A 27,880-nucleotide genomic window follows, 5' to 3' on the forward strand; every position below is an offset into this window, starting at 1 on the left:
CAAACTCACACACATCTGAAACCTGGCTCCTCCACACTCTGGTTTATTGATAGTCGTGTAAACCTCATGCCACTCCATTTTCAGAGTGATCTCATCGAGGAAGTTCCAAAAACGCTCCGTAACAGCCAACCAGTGACTTTTAAGTGGCTTTTGTTCCTCTGCAGTGGAAGACTGGCCAGTAAAAGACAGTGCTGGCTTTCATAAACGCCTGGCTCTTCTCCTGCAGGTCCTCCTCTGACTCTGTGGTGGAAACACGGTGCCTGAAGTTTCAAACCCTGGGTGTATTTAACCCAGGATCTTATAAAGAGGCGTTCACAGCGGGGTGTATGGCGGGCTCATGCCAGCTCCTGTTGGGCGGCTGAGATCCTTCTCCAGATGTTTTCCATTAGCAAGTTTGAATGCCAGCAATACCAGGGAATCCAAGGCCTGTTACACCTACTGTATACAGTATACAATGCTCCAGTGTACTGGGAGAAAGTGTGGTACAGACGCTTGTTAGCATCACTGAGAAAGAGTGGGAGTATGTGAATAAAACAACAGGAAACACATTCAGTTCCCAACAGATTTCCATTCACTTTTCATTTTTAAGGGGCTGTTCTTATGGTTTAACAGGCATCTGCCACTAAAAGGTCAGAGGTCATGTTTGACGGCACAACTGCATCCACAGAGCGGGATTTACTCAGACTCTTAAAACATGTAAAGGTCTGTTTTTTAGTTAGAGAAAACCAGGCGGAAATATTGTTTCATCACTTTAACTGTACTGTTGCTGCATACTGTGAAATTTTGCACATATTAAGAAGTTATTTTATTGATATTTTTATTTTGTTTGCACATTTTATGGTAGTTTTTATCTACCCTATTTACCTTTTATATTTTATTTTGTATTTTATTCTATGCTACAAAACTGAGACCTTGGTAATTACATTTCACTCCATCATGTACCATTGATCGAATGACAATAAAGTTGAGTCTGAGTGAGTCTGAAATACTTATGTTTACCAGCTTAAATATAATTACATAGCTGTGAACATGTGTTAATGTTTTTGCTGAATTAATGGTGATGTAGACTAACACCTTTGACAAATATACTAACAAATATAAAGAGCATCACAAACAAAAAGGTCAGATCTTTTCATTGAGCAATATTTTTTTCCGTTTTCTCACAGACATTTACAGCTTGGTGTAACTCCCACCTGAGGAAAGCTGGCACGCAGATTGAGAACATCGAGGAGGATTTTAGGGATGGATTGAAACTCATGCTGCTGCTGGAGGTCATCTCAGGTAAATGGCCATTCACCCAAATTGATTAATTTAGAGCAGTGTGAATGGAACAGCTTGGAAAAATGAGCATTTTTCATGCGAAAATCCCACCTCAGGCAGACAGAGAAATTATAACCATTACATTTTGTTTGATTTGCAGAAAAGTGTTAATCAGTAATTTGTCTTCTCTTTTTGTTTTTGTTTTTGTTTTTTTTATAGAGAAGTGGATGTCAATATTTCTCACATAAAGAAAGAGAAAGAAAGAATATTTTGTGAATCTTTGTTATTAATCAGTAATTTTAAGGTTTTTATGTACCAGGTTATAGATTACTAGGCCTGTTGAAGTAGAGAGAAGTAATGTAACTATTAGATTATGTCAGTAAAGTAATGTAACTGAACGATGGAGCTGAAAAATCAGAAGTTTTGCAGAAAACCTCACTGCAGTATTCAAAAATGATTGTTATTAAACCCATATTAATGTAGATATTTAGATTTTACATCAAAAATACCAAAACAAATCATAAATATGTAGAGAAATCTGCTGTAGGTTGGTCTTAACCAGGTGTTAAGGTGTCAGGTTTTTCAGTTCTATACACATTGATTTGGGGTTCAGACTGTGAGCACATCCCGCCAAAAGCCTGGGGTATGTCTGGACATGGAGACGGCTCTTTGTGTTACACCAGAATTTATCCTGACAACTTTGCTGACCTGTCTTGTCCAGAAATCTGCCCCAAAAAGCATTTGTATGGGTGTTATATTTAGCCTACATGTAAGCATTTCATTGAAAAAGAAGTAATGCTTTTGTAATCAACTACATTTTGATTTGTAACAGCTCCAGTGTAGGTGATTTAGGAGGACATAAGTGCAGAAATGTGATGTTATATGTCTTATTATGTGTTAAATGGTTGGATTGTGGAGTTTTCTTTACCTTCTAATGAGATGTTTGTATGTACAGGAGTTTTCATGCTATTTCTACTGTACCTCAGGTTTTTATAGTGAGTGACATCCAGTGTTAAGGTGGATCAGAGTTACCATCACCTTCACTAAAAAGCCCAGAGTGAACAAAACTAACACTGACTCTAACAACAGACTTTCTTAGCTTTAATCAAATGGTTGAAATCAATAACTTCACTGCTAAATGTCATCACACCGAACCTTTTAATACCATTTTACCGTCAATACCATCATTAACTCCAGTAGAATACAGTTTTTGTTTTAAACTTGCATGTTGCATGTTGTCTTGTCTGTCTTTAGGCGAACGCTTGGCCAAACCAGAAAGAGGCAAGATGAGAGTCCACAAGATCTCCAACGTTAACAAAGCACTTGACTTCATCGCTAGCAAAGGAGTGAAGCTCGTGTCTATTGGAGCAGAGGGTGAGTTGATCTCTGAGTGTCTGTAAATTTTTTCTCCAGAAGATGAAGCTCATGCATTTTCCACCTGACCTTCTCTAAGTTTGTTTATGACCTACAGTACAGGTTTTAATGAGGCCATCAGCCAAATCAATAGCTGCTCCATTGTATGTAGTTAGGTGTAATGTAGTCTCTTCCCCTCTTGTTACCATAGCAGTGCTGCCGGCTGCTGTGCAGTTTAATGAGATCCTTACTCTAGAGTGTTCCGGTGGAGGTTGTGCTTTGCTGTGCATTTTCTGAGAGTAGATCTTAGGATCAGCAATCCCCTCAGGGGCTGAGGCTGCTCATTGTTCAGCACAAATAACTTGGGGATGTCCGTCCTCCTCCCTTCGCAGGGTAAACAAGTCTTTAGCAGAATAAACACTCTCACTCTCTCACTATCTGTCTATCTTCTTCTGTCACTGCTGCACACTCGCCTCTGGTATTTTCTGGAGCTGACAGTCTGCAAACACATCCTACAAAATGTGTCTGCTCAGTGATCTTAAAATATTTAAAGCTTATTAAAAGAGTTCATAAAGTTTATATTTACCACTAGAAGTATTCAGCTGTGCAAACAGTTTTGGTTTTCTCTGCCCAAGTTTTGGAATATCTTTTTTTTTTTCTCTCTGCATGCTGTCTCTTTATTACAGCAGAGATGAACTGAAAACTGAGCAATTCTACTTTTCCTGAAAGATTACTATGGTAACCAACAATGTTCATTAACTTCATAGTATCAATGGCAAGAACACATCCACTGAAATGTCTTGATATAAAGGTTTTGTGTTGTGTTTATTTCTTATCTATATGAAAGCCTACTAGTCCAAGGTCTTAATAAGAAACAGAGGAGCGCCTGAACGCAGCATGAAATGCCCCTACAGGCCACTGTGACCAAATAACTAACAAGCATAGTCCTGAGTAGACATTAAAATTGTAGCGCTCAAACACATAGTTCTGTTGCAGTTGTGCTTGATGGATTTTGTGATTTACAAGTATGAATGAATAAAAGTAAAAATTTAACGGTAAAATTTTTATATTAACGGGCCAAATCTGATTTGACTCACAGAAAGGTCATTTGGTTAATGTTGTAATTGGAATATCAATAGGTTTGGTGAATACACAACAATCAAACTGGTGACATTAAACCAAATCCACCTTTATGATACTGAGGAAAAACATTCCTTTTTTTTATTTTTGTTGAACTGACCCTTTAAGAACATGAACCCTTGTCATTTTGTCAAAGCTGGGTTAAACATACAAAAGCTCTGGTTGTCACAAGGGCCTGACCCTGTACTTCATGCCTCACCCCAGCCCTACCTAATAAGGTTAACCTCTGACCTCCAGTGATGAGACCCGCTGCTCTTTTCATCAGTACCTGTTATTGTGTCTTTATTGGAATAAAGCTTGACTAAAAGTTCTGTGACTAACAGTCCCAGAGCTGCAGGATAAAACCAACCAACCTCTGTACACATTCTGCTGCATCTCCATGACCATGGATCGATAACATAATGATTTCACTTTTTTTTTTTTTTTTACCACTTCATGGTTCTCTAATTCACCCTCTCTGTGCTCTCTTTCTGCCTGGGGGGTAAACACAAACTCTGCAGTAGTGTCTCTGTTATCTAGTCATTATTCATCCTGTTATAAACTCTAATATTCTCAACAAGTGAAAAGATATTATCAGTGTGATAAAATGATTTCACTGTGTTTCCAAAGCAACTTTTGGAATTTCTGACAAAGTTTATAAATGAATAATGGCTTATTTTCACTTGGATCTGTTCTTTCTAGATCTAAAGCACAAATTTGCCAAATTCGACTGTTTCTTCGGCCAGAGCATGTGTTTGTGTTCAAGCATTTAACATCAACAGTGCACAAAGAAACATGCCAGTCTCTCATAGCTAAGAGCAGAGGATAGCTTGGCATGAAATCGAATGAATTTCTTTAAAACTATCTTCAATAGTAAACAACCAGACATAACTACATTGTCTGTATTTGCAAGTGAATTACATAAGAAGCCGACACCAGGCCTGAAGCGGGTACTAGGAGTTATGTAGATAAACCAATGGGTTGTAAGTACATATGATCACTGAAGAGCCCTGTAAGACAAGCTTTAAAAGACTAATAAAAACACTGCAATCATTTACTCAAACATTAATTAACAGGTTTGAATAAAGCTGATGGAAAGTGGTTTGATAGGTTGTAATGCTACTTGTTATACATGTGTTATATTTCTAGTCTAGGATTTAACAAATTCTAGGCAAATAACTGAGATCCTTCCAGTCGGTAATTACTGCAGGGGGCACAGTCAGGGGACTATGAACATGTTGGGTGAAAAAAAAAATTAAAAATAGACTTATTTTGTCATTTGTAGTTGATACATAACTGTTTGGGAGTCCTAAAACCAACTTCTAAATAATGTCTACAAAAAAAGAGAGAGCCGTTTGATTTTCATTGTTTTTAAAGACTATATTTGATGTCCACATTTACATTTTTTGTCTCATGCTTTTCTCGCCCAAGAGAGTATTGGTTTAACGTACTGCATGTATTTGGATGAAAGTGATGTTCTACATTGCATTTGTATATATAAGTTATTTATTACACAAAATTTTGCTATAACTATGTAACAGCACAACAGGAAAGAGAAAAACTAAGGATCAGGCTCTCAGGTTGTGTGACCCTAGGCTCTCATTGGCTGGCATTCTGTGATGCTGTGCTCTGATTGGCTGGTGTTTTGTGATACTGTGCTCGCATTAGCTGATGATCTGTGATTCTGCGCTCTCATTGGCTGGCATTCTGTGACGCTGAGCTCTCATTGGCTGATGTTCTGTGACGCTGCGATCTCATTGGCTGACGTTCTGTGATGCTAGGCTCTGATTGGTTGATGTTCTGTGACACTGCGCTCTCATTGGCTGGCGTTCTGTGACACTGCGCTCTCATTGGCTGGCGTTCTGTGACGCTTCACTCTGATTGGCTGGCGTTCTGTGACGCTCCGCTCTGATTGGCTGGTGTTCTGTGACGCTGCGCTCTGATTGGCTGGTGTTCTGTGACGCTGCGCTCTCATTAACTGACGTTCTGTGATGCTCCACTCTCATTGGCTGGCGTTCTGTGATGCTGTGCTCTGATTGGTTGATGTTCTGTGACGCTGCGCTCTCATTGACTGATGTCCTGTGACGCTCCACTCTCATTGGCTGACGTTCTGTGATGCTGCGCTCTGATTGGTTGATGTTCTGTGACACTGCGCTCTGATGGGCTGATGTTCTGTGATGCTGCGCTCTCATTGGCTGACGTTCTGTGACGCTGCACTCTCATTGGCTGACGTTCTATGACGCTTCACTCTGATTGGCTGGCGTTCTGTGACGCTGTAGCGTGGCTCAACTTTGTAAAGTTAATAATGTGGCTAATCGAAAAATAAAAAAAAATAAAAAATTGCAGGTCTTCCTTTAAAGGTTTTTTTTTTTTTTATTCCAGTCTTCCCAAACCCAGTGACAGCAATTCACAGAATATTAACAGGAAAAAAAAGAAAAAGAAATAACAGCAAAAACCCTCTTTGCAGACTGACAGAACACCCACAATGTGTCGTCAGCTTTTTCAGACCCCTAACAAGGCCAAAATGGCCGACATATATAGGGAGAAGCCCCTCCCATTGGGCATGACCCACAGCAATCAATTAAACAAACATGGTTTTTCCTCAGGCAATCACAATAGGATGAAACCTCAAAACACAAGAGAAATAAAGAAAAATACTCCTTTTAACCTTTCCCCTCTATTTTTATCATATACCACTCTCCATTAGAGCGAAAAAACCTTAATAAGTGGAAACCACTAATTAAATGGTCAGGTGACCATTTTCCCGCCTGACGCCCCCTTTATTAATCGGCGGCACTAGACACGCCCCTGTTTGGCCAGCTCGGGGTCAGTCTGCAGGAAGCAGCGCATGTGGTGAGTGTACAGCCTGAGTGTCGAATGTATGCATATGTAGATGTGTAGAACAAACAAGTGTGCACCCTTGTACGAACTACTGTGTGTGTGTGTGTGTGTGTGTGTGTGTGTGTGTGTGTGCGACGTGTACTTGTGTGGATGTGTGTGGCGTGTACTCGTGTAACACGTATTGTGTGTGCGCGGCGTGTACATGTGCATTGTGTAGTGTGTGGTGCGTACTTGTGCGTCGTGTATTGTGTGTGCGTGCGTGTGTGAGTGCGCACTGTCCGCACTCAGTAAAAAGGACGGTCCGTCACAGACGCTATGCTCTCATTGGCTGGTGTTCTGTGATGCTCCGCTCTCATTGGCTGCTCAAAACAAATAAATGAAAGAATGAAAAAAAGCCTGTTTTGTTTAAAATCATTGCTTCCTGCTGCTTTTTAAGGCTAAAAACTCAATAAAGACTGTTTGAGGTAATTTGCAAATGCCCATGTTCCTGTGACTTTAATAAAAGAAACCTCAAATCATCACAACTTTCACCGCAATTTTTTGGAAAAGCTGCCGCAAAATCAGGCATTTTAGGCCGCAACAATCAAAAAAAAATCCCACGAAATCCTGGAGGGACTGATATCTCAGCCTTAATGATTATAGGTTTTAAACATTATTTATACTTATTTACTCCAAGTGTGATATTGGGATAATATTAAATCGTTTGTGCTTGACAGATAATTTTGATTACCAGCCTCCAGGACTTGAAAATGTACCCTACGTAACCATAATCACTTTACCCTACGTAACCAGACTTCCCTTCATATGGATATCCCCCAATCCTAGACCGATTAATTTTTTTTCACCAAAATTGCAGGAGTTGCAGTCAACAACATACCTGACACTATGGTAATGTTAATTTGGGCAACTTCAAGTGAAAACAGCAATTTTTGATATGCCGAAAAATTTACCAGTTTTTGATGTCATTTTTTTTTTTACCCTACTAAACCGAGATGTTTTTCACAAAGATTTCAGTGAAAATGGCTGAAACTGGCAAATGTCTGTGCATGGCCTCAAAGTACTAGAAATACCCTTTCCATTCATGTAGTACCCCTTTATGGAACTTTTTTTTTTACCCTTACGTAACCACTTGACCATGCCCAGGGATTAACATGTTTCAACTAAAATATTTTGATGAGTATTATGATCTGAGGTTGCTTCAGTTGCATACATATAGCTTCAGCAATGTTATGAGTCCAGAAAATGATAGAAATAAGAGTTGTTAAATTGCATAAGCATCACTATGCCACAGTGAATGTGTGTTGCAATCAAAGCTAAAAACAGTCCAACAAAATCTTAAATTGTTTTTTGGCCAGGCTCTGTAGATTTCTTAAGGTAAAAAAAAATAGTAATAATAGTGATAAAATTTGTGTTCCTTAAGCAGGAGTTAAACAGTAAAGAGTGCAATTTAATCATTCTTCGTCTGACTCTTGGTCTGTGTAATCTTTATTTCATGTAACTTTCATGCTGAAGAATTAAAAACAATGCTTCATTTTGCACAAAATGATACGCATCTTTAGCTCCTGAGGACTAGAGTTGACTTTTTTGTAAACACTCATTTGCTATCTCTTTAGGATCAGCAATTTTTACATTTTAATCATAGTGTTGCCAATGTCAGACAGTAGACATCAATAAAAATATAACATTGTGATAACTGAAGTTAATATTTCTGGAACAAATCTGAAAGAGTCATATGTTTTATCCTTAAACTCAGGTAGTAGGTGCAGGGTTCCCGCGGGGTCTTAAAAAGTCTTGAATTTACAAATGTGCATTTAATACCTTAAAAAAGTTTTTAAAAGGTTTGAAATTTGATATGATAGGTCTTAAGTTATGCTACCATAAATTTGTTGGCTGTATTGTGTTTGAAAGTATCTGTTAAATGTCCAAGCTGCAAATAAAGTAATGTTAATCTACTTAGTTCCACCTGTTCCAACCCGACAATTTATATTGAAATTAGGAACCAGTTATCGCTAACTTTGCAGCCCCTGGTGAGAAACGACTCTGAACAGTGGCAATCAAGGTGTTGGAGTAAATAAATACATTTTCCTAAATTCAAGGAGTCATGAATTTTTGCCAGTATGGCCTTGAAATAGGCTGTGAAATGGGCGTTAAATTCTGTTCTAAGTAGTCTGAAAAAGTCTTAAATTTAACTTGTAGAAATATGTAGGAACCCTGTATGTAGTGGGTAAAGCTGCGGACCATAAACTGCAGTGTCGTTAGTTTGATTCCTGGGTCTGAGCCTACTATTTCCAGTTCCCTGTGCTTATTTCCTGTCTCCTCTCAACTGCTCAATAAAGGCACAAAATGACCAGAAAACTAATATACAAAGAAAACATCTGTAATACATTTTAAATGATGTTTCATCCTATTACAGCCAAGATGAATCTGTATTCTGTTAAAAGTCAACTCAATAAAGGCTGAATAGATAAGTAAAAATACCTGATTAAGTGGGTATTTTTAACAGCGTACAGTGGCCGGTATAAAGCCTCTAAACCAGACCAGCATTCCAGACAGATTATCCGCCTGCAATCCCCTCCCAGTCGACCCGCTCCCCTCTCACTGTGGTTATACTGGTGGTAGATGTGGGATGGGGCACCGGTCAGCTGGCTCACGTCCCTCATTGTGGAAGTTTGTTGTGGGTGAGGGATGAAGGAGGAGGAGGGAGGGGGGGGTGCAGTTTCAAATGAATTTAAGAGGATTTGTGTCCCTCCCCGAGGTTGATCAGTCATGTTCATTAGAGCTAATCTCAACATGTATCTGCATGTGTCAACGCCAACCACTGAGCGCGACTGTTTCGGTCTCCTAATTCAATCCGAGCCGTCCTTCACACCGTGTTACAGGCCCAGACATCTGACTGACATCTCGCAGTCCAAGTTCGTCCGTCACAGTCGAGCGGTTGTGAAGCTGTCGTGCCCCGTGCTTTATTGGATTAGAGCAAGAAACGAATGATTATTGACGGTGGGCAAACAGGGTGACCTGCCGAAGGGATTTGGTATTATTGACAACACACAGAGGAGTTGACAGAGACACTTCACTCAGAGCCTTTAACATCTACAGCCTGATGGACAGATTAACAGGTCTAGCACTGGTACTCAAGTGGTGTACAAGTACAGTTTTGATGTACATGTACTCTAAATTTATATATTTACTCCATTACATCTCAAGGTCAAAGTACCATTACATTAGAGCAAGGGTGTCAAACTCATTTTCTTCCAGGGGCCACATTCAGCCCAATTTAATCTGAAGTGGGCCAGCCCATTAAAATAATAATATTGAGAACTCCAAATTGTTTTAGTACAAAAAAATGACATTAAATTATGCAAATATTTACGTTTACAAACTATCCAAACAAAAAGAATGTGAATAACCTGAAAAAAATGACATTTGTAAAGACATATAAGTGCAATTTTATCAATATTATGCCTTGAGTTATCATTTATACATATGCATTACAGACCAGATCTACAAAGGCACAAAACATTCAGTAACAGGCAGAATATTATTAAAATTGCACTTAATTTTCTTTAGACATTTCAGGTTGTTCATATTTGTTCAGGTAATTCACATTTTATTGTAAAAGGATAGTTTGTTAACATAAACATTTTCATAATTTCATGTTTTTGCACTAAATCAAAGAGAAAAAATTGGTGTTGTTATTATTTATAGGTTATTATAATATTATTTTTGAGTTTGATGCCCTAACTTGAACATTGTAAATTCATCCCACGGGCCAGATTGGAATCTTTGCCAGTTTTGGCCCCCAGGCCACATGTTTGACACTTGTGCATTAGAGCATAGATGTCAAACTTATTTTCGTTCAGTGGCCACATACAGCCCAATTTGACCTTAAACAGGTCAGACCAGTAAAGTAATGGCATAATAACCTATAAATAATAAGTCAATTTTTTTTCTCTTTGTTTTAGTGCAAGAAAAATAAGTTCGATTTCAACAAGTGGTGCCAGGCACAACAAACCCCACCCCTCACACGTATTGTAGTTTATTTTGGCATGGATCCAGCTGATGTCATCATCTCTATGCGTGTGCTGATGTCAGCATATCAACTGCCTCTATATATGTGCTAAGTTTGACTTAAATAGAAACAAAATAGATGTTTTTGTAGACATTTGAAATGTTGCCCATTATAAGTAAATGGGAGAAAAAAAGATTTGGTCTTTGACCTACTTTTCCCAAAATGTAGTGACATTTATTCTGGGTCACTGGCGTTCTATAAACCCAGTTTGGTATGAAATGAGCCAATAGTTTTGCTGCTACAGACATTTGAAATTTTGCCCACAATAAGAAAATGGAGGGGGTTAAAAATAATAGATAAAGAGATAATAGTTTAAATAGATAATAGAGATAATAATAGAGATAATACACACGTTTAAAGACATTTTCCTAGTAGTGGGGTATTTTCGTCTTGTAGTATTAGTATTTTTACTGAAGTAAATGATCTGAATTCTGCTTCCACTGCTGCTTTTCATACATAAAAGCTGTTCATAAATGCTGTACATTGTAGTACTATGAGCTTATTACAGTCTAAGACAAGAAAACTAATTGATTTATTCGCTATGATTCACATTATTATTAGGCCTTTTACACAGAAAAATATACATAAAAGTATTTACTCAGAAAAATATCTCCAAGAAAATGACTTTATCCAGAGAACCTTGGAAGTGGTGTAGAAAGAGGCATAAAATATTAAAGTATCTGCTGCCACTGCTTTTATCTGTATATAAACATGCTGTTAAATATATCAATTATGAATGTTGCTGACTTTTTTTTTTCTTTCTACAGAGATCGTAGACGGCAATGCTAAGATGACCCTGGGAATGATCTGGACCATAATCCTCCGCTTCGCCATCCAAGACATTTCAGTGGAAGGTACCGCATTCGTGTGTGTGTGTGTGTGTGTGTGTGTGGGAACATTTCCCCACACTTCTTATTCATTCACTTCTTTGAAAAGAAGCCCACTGTCTTCATTTGCAAATGAAAACACTTTCCTTTGAGGTTTAAGTCCTTTTTTTTTTTGGACATCACATTGGTCTTAAAAGAACCGTTCAAGATACAGACTTGAGATAATGCACGTTCATTTAAATATGAATGTTTCAGAGGCTGTTCTTTTCCTATGGAGATGTAAATGTTTACGATATCCTCCTGTTTGGTTAACGTATGTAATGCACTTAATCTGTAATCCAATTTAAATGTCACAAGTGATCAGCCTTGATACGTCCATTCTAAAAATTGTGTTGCGTAGCCTGTATTTGAACATTTTACTGGACTGTTTGGGTTTATCACCACACCAGACGCCTCCCTGCTTCCATTGTAAACAAGAGAGCATGAAACATCTGAGCAATTAAACATGCTTCCCATTCACTTCACCTTCACTTAATCCACCACTAAACAGGGATTAGTGGGGAGTCAGTCAAAGTAAAAGCCTGAGTTTAGTTTAGTTTTTTTTTTTTTTTTCTCCAATCGCAGAGACATCTGCCAAAGAGGGGCTGCTGTTGTGGTGCCAGAGGAAGACTGCACCGTACAAGAATGTCAACATCCAAAACTTTCATATCAGGTAAGACTGTGGGGATGAAACACGATCAGCACTGTAAAAGGTTATTCTGCTTGGATGCTGATTTGTAGTTAGTATTAGTGAAAGGTGGTTAAATAGCAGAGTCAGAAGGAGATGTGGCAGTAGTAGCAGAAGTAGTTTATTCGGTTGTTAATTACTTTAAACAACAAACAAAAACAACATATCCCTTGTTCCATACTTGTTCCATCACTCTTGGCATCCCTAATGAGAGACATAGTGACAAGTGGTGCAACATAACTAAGGCTGTAGCGTACCACGTTTTTAAAGATATGTTTTTTTTATTTTCCACATATTTTGTTGTGGAACAATTTCATTTCATTTATACTTACTTACTTACTTACTTACTTACTTACTTACTTACTTACTTACTTATTTATTTATTTATTCTTTTCTTACATGCATGTTGATATTGTGCTGCTTTCCATCAATTAAAAAGTGCCTATATGACAGTTGGCACCCATGAATTTGACCTAGAACTGTCTTTTTGGTTTTACTTTATGGAAAAATAATATATAGATATATATATCATGTATCGCCATTTCACAAAAAAATATCAAGATTCTGTTTGGATGCTGATTTGTAGTTAGTATTAGTAAAAGGAGGTTAAATAGCAGAGTCAGAAGGAGATGTAGTAGTCGTAGTAGTAGAAGTAGTTTATTTGGTTGTTAATTACTTTAGACAACAAACAAAAACAACATATCCCTTGTTCCATACTCGTTCCATCACCCGTGGCATCCCTTATGACAGAAATGGTGACAAGTGGTGCAACGTAACTAAGGCTGTAGCGTACCACGTTTCTAAAGATATGTTTTTTATTTTCCACATATTTTGTTGTGGAACAATTTCATTTCATTTATACTTATTTATTTATTTAATCTTTTTTTATGTACGTGTTGATATTGTGCTGCTTTCCATCAATTAAAAAGTGCCTATATGGCAGTGGGCACCTGTGAATTTGACCTAGAACTGTCTTTTTGGTATTACTTTATGGAAAAATAATATATCGAGATATATATCATGTATCGCCATTTCACAAAAAAATATCAATATATGATTTTTGGCTCATATCGCCCAGCCCTGTGTGTTTAGTTGCTGCAGTGTGTGAACAATCCAAAACTTTAAGATCAATCACTAGAGCCTTTTTTTGGCCGCATAGTTATGTTGAAATATCATAAATAAGGAGCAGATTTATGTGTTTAGACCTTGGCATGGTGTGGATCAGGAGTTACAATTATGTATTCAGTAGAGAAAACTCCCCTAGAGCCTAGACACCACCAGTGTGGGTGTGATGAAGATGGATGGAGGTGAGGAGGTGATGGTTTAGAGTTTAACTATATGGGTTTATTGGACCAGATAACAGAGCTGAGGTGGTGGAGAGAAGGAGGAGAGTTGCAAAAAAAAAAAAAAAATCCTGACTTAGTTTTCACTAAACTTCATTTGCCAGAAACAGCAGATATTTATTGAGTAATTTAGCATTTTATTTTTTATTCCTGTTGATATAATAATGGACAATAACAGTGTGAAAAAAAAGAAAATTTGCCACCACTGCCTGCTGAGTGTCTCTCTTAAATATGTTATTCAAGTAACATTTAAAGTACTTTATTGGTGGAACAACGCACTCAATTTTGTTTTCTGTTCTGCAAAGCCAAGGAGGAAAATCAAGTAATTTATTATTAACCTTTATTTACCACCTCTGAGCAGGGAGAACTTTTTTCTTTTGCAGACTTAAAAATGTTCTGCTCTTGCATTTTTATGATGAAAAGAAGGTCTGTTTTTTTTTTTCTGATCTGAGTTAATATCGTCTCAGTGAAATTTGTTATTTTGCCCAGTTTCAATAGTGGTGGTAAAAATAGCATGCCAGTATGTTTACTAAAGTGAATTAGTGATGAATCATCCTTATGCAAGAATCACAGATTGATAATAGTCTAATTTTACTCAGATACGTTATAAAGATACAGAAAGGCATGGCAAGACTAGGAGCCAATGACTTATTAAAGGGACTCATAAAAACTCCCACCTGTCATCCAAGTAGTTCACACCCTGAGGTCTAATTTTCCATTAATTATGGGAAAATTAAGACTTTTTTACTCTTAAAAAAATACAGTTGATAGTGTCACAGTTTCAAGCCTTTTAACTCTGTTTACTCAATCAGAAAACACTGTAAAACCTGCTTAATGTGTTAATGTGGCGAGGGTTAGTGCTTCTGAAAACTCCTCCATCAGACTCAGGGGAATAACTTTGGACAAACAAAAATGATTGACAGCCTCTGTGTTGTGTATTTCCAGCTTCTGCAGTTACCGTGGTTTCTAAAACCTTTTCTCATCTGTGGCTCTGCGGTGTCATCAAACCACAAATACATAAATCACCAATTAACGCTCAGACTTTTTCTCCAGTTTGTCAGTCAGTGCCACCGTTTCCCAGGTGCTCCTGACTGTTACCATGGAAACAGCAGTCTTAGTTAGCCCCGGGGTCAGGGCGCAAAATTTTTTTTGGCATCAAATTCTGTTTAAACAAAATTCATTTCTATTTATAACCACTTTATGTGAGTAGAAAGTTGTTCAAAGAGTGTGCTGAGTCATTTTAGTGCTCAGGATTGTTTTGGCAGGTCAGAAATCACGGCTCAATGTCACACTGGAGGCATAATTAGCGTAATTCTTTCCACAATACTATAAGGTTATTAAAGAATAGAGTTCATTAGCATCAGTAGTACTCCTGGTCAATCAAAAATGAAAACAGAAGGTAGAGTGTGGCTTATAGTTGGATCTGTAACAGTAGAAATAAAACTATGTTAAAAGGAACAGATTTATCTTGTGTTGTTCAATAAGACATAGTTCTATCACTGACTATGATGAGTGTCCTATGGCTCTGACCTTTGATTAACACTGAGCAGTGTTTGTGATACTTTACTATTGCTGTTCTTTCCATCAGTGGTGATAGCAGTAATAAGTCATACTGGTTTAACCCATAAAGACCCAAACATCCATCACCGACCAAAACCATCTACTGATCTAAACTGTTTAATAATCCTAAATAATTGGTATAAAATGCAGTTATTCATATTTTCATGGTCATCAGATATGACACATTTGGACATTCAGAGGCTCCGTAGTGAACATGGAAACACTGTCATCTTCTACAACATTAATTCACCAGTAAAACCAATAGAGTTTGATGAATAACAGCGGTTGTAGACACTTGTTTAATCTTCTGTTAATGATATATTTGACTGATAAAGTCAATTTTTCAGCAGTTTTCTCTGTTTTTCATATAATTACCCTCAACTTTAATCTGAGCTTTTAAAAACATCTACATGGCTTGTAAATTGAACACAGGAAAATACCTGATTTATACTGATAAAATGCAAAATACAAAAAATAGTATTATAATGAATGGTGATAAATCACTTAAGAAAGGTTAAAAATAGAGGAAATTTCATTTGGGAACTGACACAAGAGTAGCACTGGGTCTTTGTGGGTTAATAATGTTGATTATCTGGATGGATCACCTTCATGCATGAAACATACATCAATGCATTTTACACATGATTCATGGTGGTTGTGCCTCTAGTGCCTCAAACAGGAAAGTCTAATAAAGCTGCAAGATGGAGCATTCTTTTTTCAAGTCATGGTGGTGTTGCATTTGAGAGGCTGTGACTGGTTTCAGAGCTTTTATCAGATACACCCCAGTGTGCGAAAGCAGAGAACACTGTTTATTATTAGTATTTTTTACTTAAATTTTATATATTTGGTGATTTTTTTGAGTTATAACATTTGCATTAGTGCTGAATAATGGATAATCTTTGTGTGATGTTAAAACTCCGGTTACACAGACATGAAATAAGCCTGTCTTGTGAAGTTTTCTAACTCACATAGTCTAAGTGGTTTGTCTCTACAGACTATTGTCTAAACACTTTTGTGAAACTGGCTTCAGGGGTTCCAGACAAAAGTAAACAGTCCAAAGTTTGTGGTTTTTTGTCAGTTCAGAGGTTTTGTTACATGGAGCTTCAAAACACATCCTCTTGTAACTTAAGCTGTACAAGACAGACTCTAGTATACTCTAGTAGACTTTAGTATTCACACTGGAGTCGATATAAAGAAACTGGTGAATATGAGTCAGTTCAGACTGTGGTCAACTCTCACTTTTTTTATTCTGTATTCAGAAGCTGAGATTCTTAAACTATTTAACATGATCGTGTTTCTTCATACATATTCTCAGTCCTGACACACAACTACTCACAATGTTAGAGAAAATACTTTGAAAGTATAGTTTTGCAAACTACACAAACACTGGAAGTTGTACTACAGGACCAAAGGGGAAACTGGGTTTGTTTAACTAAAGCAACTTTGAAAAAGTAGTTCTACTTTGTAAAAAATGATATAATTGTTAGTGAACCTATGATGAAGTTTTTATGAAACTAAAAATTCCTACATGAATTAACCAAGCTTTAAAGGGGTTGTATGTAGTTTTTTATTCCAAACTATCAACAGTGAGAATGCACCCACACCCACCAACAAATGCAAATAAATGCTTAGTCTTCACAGACTGCCTTTCACTAAATAAAGTGTTTAGCACATTTTCTATACTGATATTTTGTTATCAGGACATTTTACCCATCAAACAAAAACTCAGTCAAAGTAACACTGTATATAATCTTTATGTGCAGCATCAGCCGATAGTTTACATTCTAGCGGTATTAGCTTAGCTCTGTTTTTAGACAGAAACCAGCCAAAATAAAACCATCAATCAGCTATTTTCTGTACAGTTTTTGTTGTCAGTAGCTGCACAAAAGATCTGTTTCAGATCATCCCAAAATGGCCAGAACTGTCACAGTTTAGTCTGACCCTTGGACCAACAGACAGCAGCAAATATAACAACATAATATAGGAGCTTTACACCATCATAGGCCTTATAATTAAACTTGTCGAAGAAACGGCACAATTTCAGAATCAAACTCTGTTCTTTTAATTTAGAGCTGTGTCCGGTGGGGAAAATAATACCTCTGTTTTTTTTTTTTCTTGTATCATTTTGTCACTTTTGTTGACTCTGAAATTATTCTCATCTCAACCTTGGCGTTAGTTTTCATTGCCAGGGGAGACCGGAGAACTGACTCACTACTCCCTCTAGTGGTCACATACATTCACAGTAACACAATGCCCCATGACTGTGAATAAATCATCATTTATCTTTTTTTTTTTTTTTTTTTTTTTTTTTTTAACTTTTTTTATTGGGTTTTGCAGATGTATACAAATGTATCAGAAAAATTACAAAGAGATAATTGTACATTTTTCTGAAAAAAAACCAAAGATCAAGAGAGTGATTACTGAAGTATTAATGTATACCCAAACAACTCTTATAATACTAAAACCACAGTAAAAAAAAAAAATAAATAAAATAAAATAAATGAATACGTAAACAAACAAAGGTAGGACTAGGACAGAATCAACAACAAAAAACAAAACAAACAAACAAACAAAAATATAAAAATAATATAAACACCATCACATCAGTCAGGTATTAATAAACTACAATCAGCACATCGCAAGTCTGAGCAGTGGCACACAATTCTCCTCACACCAGGAGTAGTATAAACAAAGACAACCTTTGTGTCAGTCAGGGGTAAGTGAAAGATCTGTCTTCTTGACCAATCGAAGAAATGGGTCCCATAGTTTCCCAAATTTAGTGGAGCAGCCAATTAAAGAGAGTCTGATTTTTTCCAGTTTAAGAAAATAAAGAGTATCTCTAATCCAGTGGGTATGATGGGGAATCATCATTTATCTTTAATATTACATCCTTACTCTAAACACTCAAATGACACTTTTGCATTATATGTTTGAATATTTTAAACTAGAAATACTATAACACATTTAAGCTAACAGAAGCTAAATCTAAGGCACAGCTTTGGTGACTGAATTACTAACTCTTCTACAATTATTTTTAGAGCCACTGCTTCATATTAAAAATAACTGTCAGCTCGTCTGGTTTAATTTAGTGTATAAAAAGTTACGTTTTGAGCCCACCAGCATTATATAAATGTAGAATTTCAGTCGGAGCTCCTGATTCAGCACAGATGACAGCAGAGTCCTGGTGCTGTACTGAGTCAGCCTGAGAGCAGACAGGTTTAGGACTGATATGTTTTATAACTTAGAACATCAGAGAAGGAAAAAAGGCGGCAGTAATAGAGTCTTAGATGTCTAGTTATGTGCTTGTTGTGTGTAAACGGCATGTCTGGTCCACCATCCTTGCAGCCCAGAGTGGGTTTAGCAGGGTTGAATCCACATCACAGATGGACTCCACGCATGTTGAATTATTGAAGGTAGACCACTGTGATCCTCAGAGGTGGATGAAAGCTGAGGCAAGAAGAAAGGTGGAGGTGAGGTCATTTCAGGAGAAAGTAAAAGGAGAGGTCTGATGATCCCAGCCCGGCAGAACAGGGGCCAAGTCTTTGATGTGGTTTTTCTGTTAGAGATGATAGTCGAGAGATGAGAGCCATTGGAGTGCTGTGTTTTTTCTGAGTCACTCAAACACCACTGCTTCAGGTACATGAGTATCCTTGGAAAATCTCTGTTTTTGTTTTTTTATTACATGGGGATTTTATAGCAAGTAATATTTGTAAAATATAGTTGTTGCCTGGCAGGTGGAGAGGAGGACTCACTGCATTTAGAAAGTACACTTATCTACTGAAGACAAGTTAAAAATATATAAGAACATTGTACTGGGCTTTAAATTTAGCAGCTTTTTATCTGTTATATACGAATTTGCGTAGGTTGTTCAAGTATTTATGGATGCGTCACTTCTCTAGGAAAAAAAAAAAGGACAATACTAGCCGATCTATTTAGAAACTTTAATTTTAACAATATATTTTGACAAAGCTATAAAAAAATACAAACAGCTTTTACCCACAATGAGGTGTATGTGCTTCCCAGACATCAAATCCCTTTTCTTTTTTCCTGATCATCATTTATTTGTTGTCTACTATCAAATACAGATTCAAAATGCTCCCAAAATATGAAAACCAAAACTTAAATCATCACAGATTTACAAAGTACCTGCACCAAGGCACAGATGATATTCAATATTAAAAACATACACAGTTTTAAATCTCCAAAAGTTTGATGATGTACTGTAAATGAAAAAAATAACAGTAAAACTTTTCATTCATTCCTGTGATGCAGACTTCTCGGATTATAATTAAATGAAACCACAAGGCTGCAGATTTCTGTAAAAATGAGACCACATCTGTAAGTCTGTAAGTCACACTGAGATTACTTGCCAAGAAAATTACTCTGGAAGTAAAACAGCACCCTAGTGCCATGTCTGCTCAGTGTATAAACGCATCCGAAGAGGTTTTTTTTCCCTTTCTAAACATGTTCCAGGATCTGTCCCTCAAAGCTAACTGTGAATACCAATTTTGTTTTACTTCTCCAAAATACAATGACTCATTTTCCATTTTTTCTTCTTCAAATAGTCGCTGTCTTTGTTTCAGCCCGTTTACCGTCAGATTAATTTAAAGTCTTATTTCTGCTAATTTATAGCGTAATTTGGTGTTTATATGATATAGATATGTTTCTATTGTAACGTGTGGATTTACGACTTTGAAGTCATGATATGAAGCATCAGAAACATGTTTGAAGGCGACTTTGACCATATGGACCATTGGAAAACACATCACCCCCTTTCAGTCTGATAGTGGCAGAGTTTCAGACGTGTTACAGTAACACATGTGCTGGTGGGAGGATGTGGGTGTGTTACATGAAACTAATTATCCAAACAGATGAAGAGGAATAGCCTGGATCAAAGATTGGAGTCAAATTCCTTTTAGCTTTTATGCATCTTATTAGGTTTCACCTCACTTTCACCCTGATCACAACATTTTCTCTCTCTGTGTTTCTGTCTCAGCTGGAAAGATGGTTTGGGTTTCTGCGCGCTCATTCATCGACACCGTCCTGAGCTCATTGACTATGGAAAACTGCGCAAGGTGAGTGTGTTGTCTGATGTAAGCTAAACAGACAAATGCATTAGGTGGCAAGAATGTGAAGTGGAAATGCTGATGGAGTGGGTTATTTTTATGCAAAACCAGGAAAAATGTATGTGTATGTGCAAGACCAAGTAACTGCTAGATAACAGAGCTGTATTAAATCACAATGTGGGTGCACGAATATGGATAGGAAGTTCTGAAAATGAAAGATTTGTCATTTTGCTAATTAAAGTTTATTTTTATTAACTTGATTGCAAATGAACCTTGGAGTTAATTACCCCACCCCGAAGGGAAGGCAAGGGGTACTGTTTTTGGTTCAAATTTTGTACCTTGTTTCTTTCTTTGTTTCTTTAGTTGTTAACACGCTAGCAGCAAAACTATTGGTTGAATTCATACCAAATTGGGTTTCTAGATTGCCAGTGACCCAGAATAGATCTGATTACATTTTGGGAAAAATACATGAAAGTTAACATTTTTTACGAATTTTATAAATCTTTTTTTCTCCATTTACTTATAAGTGGCAAAATTTCAAATGTCTGTAGCAGCAAAACTATTGGTTGAATTCATACCACATTTGGTTTATAGATTGCCAGTGACCCAGAATACATGTGGTTAGTTTTTGGGAAAAGTAGGTTAAAGTTAAAGTTTTTTCTGAATTTTTAATTTTTTTTTCTTTCTCACATTTACTTATATTGGGTGAAATTTCAAATGTCTATAGCAGCAAAACTATTGGTTGAATTCATACCAAATTTGGGTAATAGATTGCCAGTGACCCAGAATAGATCTGATTAGATTTTGGGAAAAGTAGGTCAAAGTTAAAATTTTTTATGAATTTTTAATTTTTTTTTCTTCTTCCATTTACTTATAAGGGGCGGAATTTCAAATGTCTATAAAAACATCAATTTTGTTTCAATTTCCTTTAAACTTGGCACATACAGAGGTGCAATTGATACGCTGACATCAGCACATGCATAGACATGATGACATCAGCTGGATCCATGCCAAAATTAGCTACAATACATTTGAGGGGTGAGGTTTGTTGTGCCTGGCACCACTTGTTACATGTTCATTTCAGTGGAAAATAAGCAGCTGGAGGCATAGCATATACGGATGATAAATAGGAGAAGAGTGTTAAGATTGTGCAAAGTAGTAGGGCAAGTTTCCACATGATTTTTTTCAGGATAATTCAGGCACACGCTAGGATGTAGAGGTGAGTTGGTGTGAAATGAGCCAAGAAATAAGAATGCATATTACAGCCCTACCCTGGTTACCTTAGCAAGTAGCAATTCAAGGATTCACTGAGGCGCTATTGTCAATCCAAGCAAGAACATCATAGGATAGGAGTGAAGAGGAGAGGAAAGAAATCACTTACTTATTTCCCGGTAAAACAGCATGTTGAGCTAAGAAACAATAGAAGCAGTAGAATTCATAAAAGCACTCCTAATAAAGTATAAAGATTAAAAAGTGTCAGTGTCAGAGATTGAGCGTGTCCAGCCATATAAAACCAGATAAAAGAATATGTCTGATCACAGCAGTAGAATACGTAGCAGCGTTTAGTAGATTGTCTTATGGCCTTGGGAAAGAAACCTGGGTGTTCTGGCCTTGATGCGTCACAGTTCTTCCTGAGGGGAGGGAGACAGTCAGTTCATAAGCAGGATAAGGTGGGGCTGTTAACAGAAAAAAGTAAAACAATTTATGAAACCAGTTTATTTAATTTACTTAACCATGATGTCTATTTAGAATAGAATCTCTGCTTTGAGGGAGATGCAGCCCATTAATAAAATCAAACGTAACAAACATGACAGACCAACAGATAAAAACAACTGGTAAACAAAGAAAAGGAGGAGGAAAGGTACTTTAGACCAAATACAGCTGACGAATAGCAATTACACTCTTCAGATCATTAAGTCGTAGCATATTTTGCATATTCTGAAGGTTTTGCCAAGGCTAAAATGCCCTATCATGTTCTTTATAAAGCCCAGGAGCTGTATGCAGAAGTCATCTGGAAAAAAAAAAAAGTTATAACAGTTATTGATAAGTGATAAAAAAATTACACAAGAAAGACAGGAGTTTACCAAGTAGAGCTTTATGACTAAAAACGTACCACTAATATCTCCTCAAGCTGAATGAAGGCCAAGAAATAATACATGGACTACAGCAGTATTTTACAACCTTGGGGTCGCCTGGAATTCAAATGGGGTCACCTGAAATTTCTAATAATTAATAAAGATAAAAATAAAAATGTACTAATTAAAAATATGAGGTGAGTTGAGAGAGACAATCCCAATCCATAAAAGACATGACAAACTCTGAAGCTGAAACTGAAGCACTGTGGTTCTGTTTATCTTTCAAATGTTCATTGTGGTCAGTTTCAGATGCTGCAGCTCTTTCATAATTCATAGTTTGAGTTCTTGTTTGTTCAGTATTAATTGTCAGCCTTGTAAATCCAAGCTGGACTGACTGTACATATCCTGACCAAGGAAAATCAAATTCTCACTTTGTGCAGTAATCTCCACCTGACTTTTCTGCTTCCGTCCATAATAGTATACATTATATAGACTAAATGTCGTCTAACATGAATGTTTATTTGCAACATAGTATAGCAAACTATTACATGATCATAAACAAATTAATTTTAGCAAAAAAAATGTCTTCGTTTTGAATGTCTGGGGTCGGCAAAAATTTGTGATGTTAAAATGGGGTTACGAGCCAAAAAAGGTTGGGAACCACTGGACTACAGAGTGATGGGTAATGGATGATGTACATATATATAGAGTCCAGAGAATACAACATATAAAAAAGCAGAATCCATGTAAATAATGTCTCCATAGTCTAGAACACTTAAAAATGTAACTGGGAGAAGTCTTTTAGTTAAAGCTTAGAAATATGGTTTACTTTGTACTTGTTTATATCAGTCAGAAGTGATTATTTCCCCACTACAACTACGCACTGTGGGCTGGATCTACTAAAGGTTTGCATGTATTAAAACGTGTGCAAACTCATTGCACTCGCAAAAAAATTTACAAACTGATTTACTAACAGTGTGCACTAAGGATTGCATTTTTCAAAGGTGCAAAATAGTGCGTCTGCATCCATTTAGTACATTTGCCACAATGAATATGCAAAATGGGGCGTTTGCACGCAATTGTGCATGTGGTGGGAGGAGAAAATGTAAATATGTTAATTTAGCACATGCAAAAAGATTTATCAAACCCGAAAGCAATTTTGCTCATAGAAACTGTGTCTATATTTAACATGTCTCAAAAGGAGGTGCAAACAGTTTGGATGCGTAATTGCACACACATGGTTGTGGATAGGAGACATTGAAATGATGAAATGAGATGCAGAGAATGCATTTTTCACCCTCGTGTGAACATTTTTGGAGTGACGGAAGAAAAAATTATTGAGACGTATGCCCCCCCACACACACACACACACACACACACACTTTACAGGACTCTTTTCCACGCCTGATGATTGTGATTAAAAATATGCACCATTAGGCTACAGTGTGACAAAATTATGTGCACCTGACAGTCAATCTAACCCCCGCCCCCCCCCCCCCCCACCTTTAAAATGAAAAATACATGAATGAATGAGTCATGCAATACCCTCTATGACAAAACTCCTCCAACTTTACATTTCCGTGCATCTGGATCATTCAACGCACTGTTCCCATCAGTGCTAGCTTATCCCAGCGCAGTTTCTACAGGATATTGTCTCCAGCAGCATACGCAAAATCCTCATTTAAATAGGGTGGTCTCCAAGACTTGGCACTTGTTGTAATGTGTGCAAGCAATCTTAGTAAATCATCCACAAACTGCGGTTCAGCAAAATTCTAAATTGCACACGCAAATTAGTACATGCAAAATGGGAGCTTAGTAGATCCGGCCCTATATGTTAAAAAGGTCAGAAACATGACCATCTGAGCTGCAGTTCTGACATGTTGACCATGTGTTTTTGTCAGGATGACCCGATGACCAACTTGAACACAGCCTTCGACGTGGCAGAGAAATACCTGGACATCCCCAAAATGTTGGACGCAGAAGGTGAGGATGCAGGGAAAGGAACAGGATGATGATGATGATGATGATGATGATGATGATAAGGGGAGCAGACCAATATACTCAGTCTAAGAAATGATTCTATGAAGTAATGAAAAGCTGTTGTTTTTGTTTCATAACCAACAATTTGACATCCACACCTGCTATTTGCCAGGTGTTCAGAGGTGTGAAAATGGGCAGAGCTCCCAGCACATTCTCTCTTCAACAGTTTTGAGCCGTATTTCTCACATTCCTGCTCACTCCAGTGTTCACCGCTGAATTGCAAGGGTTCCCTCTGTATCTGATGCGATAAATATGACGTGATTACAGAATAGAGAAGAAGAGATTGCAACAAAAATTGGCATCAAGTTCCTGAGTGACAGCCCAGAGTCAGTTTGAAGTGAATTACAGATTCTGTTTTTTTTTTTTTTCACTCCTGGTGCCACAGCCTACTTTGACCAAAATGATTTAAAACAAAAAACGTCATTTTGAAACATTAAAAAAGGATATACAACGTGATACATCCCAGTACTGTGAGAGAGTGTATTTTTGGTTGCAGCTGTGCACACACAGGGAGGCACACATGTTTTAATGTGAACATACAGTCCAGTCTTTACAAATAAACTGAAGCCTTTGGACGTCATTCAGAACATTCAAGGTTTGTGGACACTGTGATGGAATGTGAGGAAGTGCTATTACACATATACTCCACTTAGAGTCGCAGAAAAAATTATTAGACCACTCCTTGTTTTCTTCAATTTCTTGTTCATTTTAATGCCTGGTACAACTAAAGGTTCATTTGTTTGGACAAATATAATGATAACAACAACAATAGCTCATAAGAGTTTAATTTCAGAGCTGATATCTAACCATTTTCCATGTTTTCTTGATAATAACCAAAATCACTTAAGTTCTTACATCAGTAGCTATGGCATTGTACTGTCTGTTTTAGTCACATGACACACACAAGTGTTAGTATTTGATTGCATAACCATTGTTTTTGATGACTTTTGATGGTCTAACATTTTTTTCCGTGACTGTAAGTACAAATTTACATGTACATGAGTTTTTCCACTTAATATTTCCACTCCACTGCTTATCAGAGGACAGTATTCTACTTTTTACTTCCTTACACTTCCTTTCCAGTCGAGTGAAAACGACATATCTCCAAATGTGTTGATTTCCGCCTACTTTATAAGTTAAATAAACTCTTTAAAACCACAGCAGGATTTGCTACAACTTGGTGTAAATTGGCCCTGAAGTGAAAACAGTTGACTTTTTAGAGATATATGATTCTCACATAAGATTGTAACATATTTGTGGTTGATGCATTGCTAGATTAAATTGCTCAACATCACATAATTAAAGGAAAGTTATAAGAATGAGTTGAGTCTAAAATATCGACAGTACTATGAGTCCAAAAATATCACATACAAGAGTAAAACTACACTAAAACACTAAAAGGGATCATTTTACTGCACAATGACTGCTTTTTTTCATACTTAAGTATTTTCACAGTGCGGACCGCTGGACACTAAGTAGTAACAGACAGATAAGAATTGATGTGTTTTTCTGTGTTTTAGTGAAATCCTCAGTCAGGCACATCTGGACAGTCATATCGTGTTTTTCTTTCCTCTCTGGTTATTATTTATGTGAGGTGCTAATCCCCTGGTCTACTTCCTGTTTCTGCATTTATGTGAGCTCTGTTTAACGGCCTTAACCCCCCTCCGTCCCCCACCCCCTCCCTGACCTCCTCTCTTCCCTGCAGACATTGTGGGCACTGCCCGTCCGGATGAGAAGGCTATCATGACCTACGTCTCTAGCTTCTACCACGCCTTCTCCGGCGCCCAGAAGGTATCCTGGATGCAGCGTTCCACCTTCCTCTTCCTCCTCTTCCTCACCCCTTACCTCCCTTGCCTCCACTTTCATGTGTTTCTCCTAACAGTGTTCCGTCTTTCTCTGCAGTGCGCAACGCCACCTGCAGGGGTCACTCTCCTTCACTTTCCGCATGGTTCACCAAATGCATGATGGGACGACACGTTTTTAGAGGGAGCGAGCACAAGCACATCTCCCGTCTACGTCATTCTGCATTGCGGGCTGCCAAATTCACCACTGATTAATTAGAGAAACTGAGCAGGGTGGGAGGTGTGGGGAAGTTCGTCTGATAAATGATGATGATTGTCTGTGATAAAAGCTGTGGTAGCTGACAGAGAGAATCAAATTAGCCTGAAGTCTAGCGTGGTGGGGGAGATGTAACTGTTTAAATGGATGGTTATGTTCAGCCTTGACAATGACAGTTTAAACAGAGGGTGGAGGAATGAATGAAATTAAAACCGGCACTTCAAAGTCAAGCGGAGAGCCAACGCTTCATTTGAATGATTATGTATTGTCTGACTTTAGCAGGGAGTCAGTTCGCTTGTTTCTGTGGAAGAATGAAATGTTGTACCAGACATTCTCCATTGGGTAAAGAATTATTTTCTGTCAGTTTTGACAGCTACCTTGGAGCAGATTGTGATGTGCCTTCTCTCAGACAGTCAGGGTGAAGCAGAGCATCGCAGAGCAGCCATTATATAAGACCCAGGTTCATTTGAGAGGCCCAGCAGCAGAACCAGCATTTCACCACAGCTGTGTTTAAGCAACTCAGATCAAAAATGTCTGTGTTTATAACTCCGAGAGTCCGGAGGCGTGGCTTCACTGAGAGCAGTCAAACTTCAGCTGGACTCGGTATTGCTTCATAAATCTTAGAGGCATAAGATAAATTTGTCTAAATTTAGTTACAAAATAAAACAAAGTGTGAAGTTTTAAGTTTGAAAAAGTGAACCCTATTAAAATTCCATCAGACACAAGGGTTTCAGTTTGACACACTGAATCCTCTGATTATCACAGGTCTTGGCAGACTTTGGACACTTAATGTTTGGTGGTGTTTAAGGGATGAATTACAACAGGAACTTGGCCTCAATGTCCAAATTTATTTACTCTGAATCTGGTGCTAAACATGAACAGATTACTTTGATCTTGTAGACATTTCATTTAATTTCTCCACTCTCCTCCCACTTGATTTAAAGTGAATTTAACTTTAATATTTCACATGAAAAGCTCAGATTTGACTTAAAACTGTGAACTTTACATACAAATCTGCATGTAGACTGGGGATGCCTTGTGCTCGGTGCTGCCTCCTCTTGTGATTACGCCCCCTGCTGGTCCTTTTTTCTGCACACTTTTACTCCTGGGCATTTTTTCTCTTCTCTGTCTTCTCCCCTCCTCTTTTCCTGGGCAGATATCATTAGCACCTTGAGGCCAGATGAGAAGGCCGTCATGACTTATGTGTCGTGTTACTACCACGCATTCTCAGGCAAGCAGAAGGTGAGAAATGAAATGGAAAAAAAATTTACCCGATACTTGCCAAAGTGAATGGCAGACACTAACAGATCACATCACAGTCTGATTTAACAAACATTTGGTTTGTGTTGCAGTGATACACAATCTGCCTGTCATGCAATACAGTCTATTTGTGAAAAGCTGGAACATGCTTTTGACATACAATGCAGACCTACTTATTTATATATTTTTATTTCTATTTTGTACTCAGTTGTATTTAAGCTTTTATAAAACACAAAAAGAACTCAAATGTGTTACAGGGAGGGCAATGTACAGCATATGGTC

At 37.5% G+C, this 27,880-nt stretch overlaps 1 protein-coding gene across 5 annotated transcripts in view; it reads left to right on the top strand.

The window, feature by feature from the left end:
• actn1 (actinin, alpha 1) overlaps positions 1 to 27,880 on the top strand; it is a 94,389-nt gene that overhangs the window by 41,269 nt on the left and 25,240 nt on the right. For 3 of the 5 annotated variants that reach the window (XM_030126208.1, XM_030126211.1, XM_030126212.1), the window contains exons 2-8: positions 1,167 to 1,281; positions 2,515 to 2,634; positions 11,410 to 11,496; positions 12,094 to 12,181; positions 20,096 to 20,174; positions 24,142 to 24,223; positions 25,986 to 26,071. In XM_030126208.1, the coding sequence (XP_029982068.1) occupies positions 1,167 to 1,281; positions 2,515 to 2,634; positions 11,410 to 11,496; positions 12,094 to 12,181; positions 20,096 to 20,174; positions 24,142 to 24,223; positions 25,986 to 26,071 (657 nt within the window). Of the gene's footprint in view, positions 1 to 1,166; positions 1,282 to 2,514; positions 2,635 to 11,409; positions 11,497 to 12,093; positions 12,182 to 20,095; positions 20,175 to 24,141; positions 24,224 to 25,985; positions 26,072 to 27,494; positions 27,581 to 27,880 lie in introns of all 5 variants that reach the window. The other 2 variants (XM_030126209.1, XM_030126213.1) reach the window with 1 other exon arrangement.

This window comes from Sphaeramia orbicularis, chromosome 22 (assembly GCF_902148855.1).
Source record: "Sphaeramia orbicularis chromosome 22, fSphaOr1.1, whole genome shotgun sequence".
Classification (NCBI taxonomy): Eukaryota; Metazoa; Chordata; class Actinopteri; order Kurtiformes; family Apogonidae; genus Sphaeramia; species Sphaeramia orbicularis.